This window comes from Oryctolagus cuniculus, chromosome 6 (assembly GCF_051225735.1).
Source record: "Oryctolagus cuniculus isolate XC-2025 breed Fujian yellow rabbit chromosome 6, ASM5122573v1, whole genome shotgun sequence".
Taxonomy (NCBI): domain Eukaryota; kingdom Metazoa; phylum Chordata; class Mammalia; order Lagomorpha; family Leporidae; genus Oryctolagus; species Oryctolagus cuniculus.
Genome location: NC_142872.1, coordinates 45669923 through 45675968, shown reverse-complemented (window position 1 = coordinate 45675968; position 6046 = coordinate 45669923). Strand labels below are relative to the sequence as shown.

Sequence of the window (6046 nt, the reverse complement as noted above, 5' to 3'; positions counted from 1 at the left end):
GGTGGCTTAGTCATATGTAATTGTTATGGGGATCAGAGAAGCCTAGGACATCCTTTTCTATCATTTTGCTGGTATCCTCCCATCATTTTTTCCCCCTTAATAATTTCAGTTGTCTTCAAACTCATTGATTATTGTGTCTGCTCGGAGGTTTGCAGGACTCCCCAGAGCACTGCATAGTTTTTTTTAAAGATCTGTTTTATTCATGTGAAAGGCAGAGTTAGGGAGAGGGAGAGAGAGAGAGATGTTCCACCCTCTGGTTAATTCCTGAAATGGCTACAGCAGCTAAGTCTGGGCCAGGCCAAAGTCAGGAGCCTGGAACTCCATCCGGATCTCCCACATGGGTGGCAGGAGCCCAAGCACTTGGGCCATCTTCCACTGCTTTTCCAGGTACATTAGCAGGGAGCTGAATCACAAGGGAACAGCCAGGCCTTGAACTAACACCCATGTGAGATGCCAGAGTTGAAAGTGATGGCTTAACCCACTTTGCCATGACCCCTGCTCCAACACTGCAGATTTTCAAGGGAAAGAATGTGAAGTGTTGCTCTAATTGATGTGACTCCAGAACCTTATTTTCACTGCACAACTCTTAGGACCAGTAATACTGAAACTTCACTGGGTCAGTTATGTTACCTTAATGCTGACGAATTTTGGAAATGGTTGAAGATGTTGAGAGAGTACATATCAAAGCTCAGCAGTGCCAATTGTGAGAGTATCCCAGGCATTAGTTCTGTCCTTCAGCCTGAAAACCCTGCAGCCACCAAGCTGGGCTCTCTCCTGACAGCAGACTCTGGCCAATCTTACCCAAGTCCCAAACAGTCCAGTGACCAATTCCCAAGTCTAGTTGAGGGATCTGGTCAGTTCATTATAATGTGATAGCAGAAGCCCAAGCTTTGGAACTGGGTTCAGATTCCAGTTTTGTCACAGAGTCACTGAGAGTATGTATACTCAGTGGCTGTTCTGTAAAATGCAGAATACAGTGCACAGTCATTGTGGTTGATAAAAAGGAATAGATGGATAAGATTGAGTATGGTGCCTGTAAATTAGGCTCTTAACTCTGGATGTGGAGTGTGTATTCCACTAGTGAGACTGTGGAATGCCCAAGAGTGGGAACTGTTTCCTGTGTCTTGCCTGTTGTGATCAATTTCTGGAGAGAGAACTCCTCACTTGAGAAAGCCAAATAAGCCATCAGTTTATCTTTATTCTCTTCGATTCTCTTTCTAGTCGTTTTCCTAGTCACTGGTTTTAATGTGGCATTCCACTCAGTAATGAGGACTGAAAAACGACCGAGATGCTGGTTTTACTAGGTTGGAAGCAGTTTTAATGGAGATGGAAATGTTTATCAACTCAACACAGGTACCCCCAAAATACAAATCAAAATATCATCTTCAGCTGCATAGCAAATATGATTTAAGAATTTAACATCATTATCTGATCACGAGCGTAAATATAAGTCACCATAAATAAATGTAAATTCATTGTACAAAAATCCCCAACAACTCTTAATACAAATATGGTACATTTGACAGTTTCTGAAACAGGATTTTTTAAAACTTTAAAACCTCAGCTTTTTTTTTTCCTGGGTCTTAGACACACACACACACGTACGCACGCACGCACACACACACACAAAAGAAAAAAAAAAGGAGGCAGTAACAATGCTAGGGAGGAAAAAAAAAAAAAAAGTCAACTTGCCCAGCATTGATAAATAAGTGCTGCTAGGGAAACGAAACCTCCCTCTTGAATGTGAAGACTCGAGTTTACTGGGGTCAGGGCTCTGCAGGATAATGTGACTGTTCAGAGGGTCAACTTCAGAGTTAGAAATGCAATGTGGGAAGCGTGGGTTGATCAATGGCAATCTTACCAAATGGGTGGTCCTACAAAGCAATGGCTAAGCATTTAGGATGCACTCTAGCACTTAAAAACCAGTTCTATCTCTGCAAAGAGCCAGCTCTCATTCCAAGACAGGACGGAAGATACAGAAGGCTCCGGAGCCTAGAGATGTTATGCAGGTTTGGAAGGCATGCTTTACCCTATCGTGCTGCCTTGTGTTGTAACCTCTCTCTTTGGCCTCTTGGACACATCTGTGGGTTTCAAGAAAAGGTAAGAAATCAAAATAGGAAGTGGCAGCTCTGGAAAGGGAGGAGCTGCCCCTTTGCACTTGGAGACCGTTCTCTAGCCTACAGATAACTTTGTTTCACGGCCTGGAGGTAGCTCAAAGCCCAAGGTTAGCAGAATGATTCCTCTCTCCACTGGTTCTCAAACTTTGGTGTTCAACTTGGCTAGCTTGTAGAAAATGCAAATTTCCTAGCCCTATTCCCAGGGACTCAGAATTGGGGTTGGGGTGACACTCGGGAATCATCACAGAAATGTCCTCATCTCAGGACATGTGGGTGGCCCTCGGACCACACTGGATGCCCCCTTTGCTCAGGGAGAACAAGACAGCGTCACCCAGTGCTTCCTTTGCTCTTCCCATGGGGTTAAAAAATGGGCTCTGTGACGAAGGGTAACAAGTGCCATTTGTCTGCTCTGGGAGACACCCCAGAGGGACAGGGAGAGGATCATCATTGTTCTCTCCATTTTCTCTCTACTCTTCCTCCCTGGGCTGGAGCAAAAGTAGCAACTGTCATACTTTCTACCTTCTGAAAAGCTCAGGCCTACAGGCTCCCTGTGAGGATGTGCTCTCTAAAAGGACATTTTTACCTCAAAGCCTCTGTCTTCCCAAATGGTTTCCCCATACCTGTGGGAGATTGTGCAGAGGGATGATTTTTGATTCAGTCTGGAAAATGCAAGGAAATAGACCCCCCATCAAGAATCCGTATCCCAAACATCTAACTTCAGAAGTCTGGAGGGGATGGCAAGCTGAAAGCAAAAGATGAAATGTTCAAAGGCTCTTTCACAGTTGGGACAAGGAAAGTTCCGATTGACTGAAACAACAGGATTGTTCGGGTGACTCCTAATTTTCACTCCTTACCTCCCTGTCCCCCCCCCACCCCAAGACGTTCGGGGCCTCTGTGGTTAACCCTTTAATACTTTGTCTCCTGGGGGAGATGTCCTGTATTCCAGAAGTGCTTCCAAATCTGGTGACTGGCGAACGCTGTGGGCCGTGCCCAGAATGACATGTCCATTGCCCCGCGTGGCTGTCGCCAGGTATCTGCTGAAGGGGCAAAGGCACCACCTCACCGTCAGGCTGACGGTCGTGTCTGCAGATGTGGAGTTCCTGGCTGTGTGCATAAATGCCACTTGTGCACAGTGGGCCAGACCATCTTCCCCACCCAGTTGCACTCCATGCAGCACAGCTGGGAAGTATCTTTGCCTTGTGTCCAGGACTGCTTTGAGGGGAGAGTTAGGATGGTGCTGTTGGGAGCCTATGAAAGGCCAGAGCCAATACCATCTTCTGTGACACCAATACCAGGGACCTCTGGGTCTCCATGGCTCCCAGCCTCTGGTCCAAGTGAACTCGCGGCAGGGGAATTCCTAACACCCAGAGAAGGAGGAGATGGCACCGGGGAAACTGGAAGAATGGACAGAAGATGCAGAATCCAGGAAGCTGAGGTGTGACCATGAGACTAGGATGACCTGAGGACACTGGGTAGGCGGTCGCCACCCTGGGACTATGGAACGGAGAAAGGGGGAAGCTAAGAGCTCCTAAGACAGTTAGAGAGGAGCAAAGCACACACTGCCTCTTTGTGTTTGTTTTTCATTTACACTATGGAAAACCTGCCATGGAGATGTCATGGGAGAGCATGCACAAGCCCAGCCCCTGGGCGTGGTGGGGATGAGTTTGGGGAGGTTCATGTTTACTTCCAGGTCTATCCCACACGCTGTCCAGGCGGACTCTGCTGCAGGCTGGCCGTGGCTTTCTCTCCTGCTTCTCCTCTGTTGGGATTAGGGCTTGCAGGACCGTCAGCCTAGCAGGTGGTGGCCAGGGACTGGTGGATGGGTGGCTGGAAGCAGCGCACGTGCTCCACAGTGGAACTGTCTGTCTCCACAGACTTCATGTACTTGTTCAGGATGGCAAAGACCTCATTGTTCAAGATCTGGTACTTCCTGATGCGGTCGGCCATCTTCTTAAGGGGCTGCAGAAGGACAAGGAAGTTCAAGTGAGTGTGGGTGGAGGAGGCAGAGACACAAAGGAAAAGCAACAGAATTCAGCGAGGTTGGGGATCAAGGTCCTGATGCTTCTAGGATTGCATCACTTGCATCTCTTGCTTTGAGGGAAAGAGTTTCCAAATCAAGTTTAAGGCCTTTGTGTGACCTATAAAGCATGCTACAAAGCTACCATAGTCATAACAGTGTGGTACTGGTATCAAGAGCTGTGATCAATGGAACAGAATAGAGTACACAAATAAATCCTCATATATAATCAAATTGCTTTTGACAAGGATGCCAAAACCACTCAGAGGAGGAAACAAACTGTCTTCTCAGCAAATGGTGCTAGGAAAATTAATGTTGGACACTTTATACTATATACAGGAATCATCTCAAAAGAGATTAATGAGCTAAGTGTAAATGTTAAACTCTAACATTCTTGCCGGCGCCGCGGCTCACTAGGCTAATCCTCCGCCTTGCGGTGCCGGCACAGCTGGTTCTAGTCTCGGTCGGGGCACCGGATTCTGTCCCGGTTGCCCCTCTTCCAGGCCAGCCCTCTGCTGTGGCCAGGGAGTGCAGTGGAGGATGGTCCAAGTGCTTGGGCCCTGCACCCCATGGGAGACCAGGAGAAGCACCTGGCTCCTGCCATCAGATCAGCGCGGTGCGCCGGCAGCAGCATGCCGGCCGCGGCGGCCATTGGAGGGTGAACCAACGGCAAAGGAAGACCTTTCTTTCTGTCTCTCTCACTGTCCACTCTGCCTGTCCAAAAAAACAAACAAAACAAAACAAAAAAACAAAAAAACAAAAACAAACAAACAAAAAAAACCTTTAACATTCTTGGAAGAAAATGGGGTAAAATCCTCATGACCCTGGATTTGGCTATGAATACTTGGCTATAACACCAACAGCACAGGCAACAAGAAACTGGACTAGATAAAAATTGAAATCTTGTGCATCAAAGGCTTCTATCAACAGCATGGTGGTGGGGGGAGGCATCCCATAGAACAGAACACAGTATTTGAAAATCACATATGTTATAAGTGGTTAATATTCATAATATACAAAGAACTAAAAAACTAAACAAAATAATGTAGTTAAAAATGGACAAAGAACTCAGAATAGACATCTCTCTTCTTTAAGACACACAAATATGCAAAGCACATGGAAAGATGTAAGTCAAAACCACAGTGAGATACCACTTCATGCCCATTTAGGATAGCTATTAAAAAAATAACACGCAGTGATGAGAATGTGGAAGAATGGGACCTTGTGCTGCTGGTGGGAACGTAAAGTGGTACAGTCACCATGGAACAGTATGGCAGTTTCGGAAAAAAATTAATCCCCATGTGATGCAGCAACTCCACGGCTGGGTATACACACGAAGTAGCTGAAGGGAGGGACTCGGACATCTGTGTACCGTGTTCACAGGAGCGCTGTTAACAATGTCCAAAAGGTGATGCAACACAGCGTCCATTGATAGACTATGGGATAAACTGAATACGGTATGTGTGCATGTGTATCCCACAGTGTCCCTGTTGTAGTCTATTTAGTCTTCAAAAGGAAGGACACTCTGACACACACTACAGGGTGAATGAGCCTCAAGGACAGGAAGCTAAGGGAAACAAGCCGGTTCCAGAAGGACAAATACTACACGAATCCACTCCTGTGAGCTGCCCAGGCAGTCAGATTCAGAGCCAGAAACAGGAATGCTGGTTGCCAGGGGCAGGGAAGTGAGGCACGGGGAGTTACCCTTGAACAGGCACAGTCAGCTGGGGAGAGGGAAAATTCGGGGGAGGAGTGGCGATGAGTCCTGAACGACCCGAATGGACTTAACATTGTTGAGTGGTGCATTTTCTGTCATGTCTATTTTGCTCCAATTTATGAAGTCTGGGGTGTGGTGGCCTGCCCTCTGCTCCTATCCAGGTCCCTGAGATACCCTCTTTGTCCAGCCCTGCTG

At 47.0% G+C, this 6046-nt stretch overlaps 1 protein-coding gene across 4 annotated transcripts in view; it reads right to left on the bottom strand.

Moving 5' to 3' along the window:
- Nucleotides 1–1295: 1295 nt before the first annotated feature.
- The window catches only part of CYFIP2 (cytoplasmic FMR1 interacting protein 2), a 131272-nt gene continuing 126521 nt past the window's right edge, over nt 1296–6046 (bottom strand). For all 4 annotated transcript variants that reach the window (XM_008255326.5, XM_002710339.6, XM_008255327.5 and 1 more), the window contains one exon: nt 1296–4076. In XM_008255326.5, coding sequence (XP_008253548.1) covers nt 3909–4076 — 168 coding nt within the window. In that variant the 3' untranslated portion in view covers nt 1296–3908. The remainder of the gene's footprint in view (nt 4077–6046) is intronic.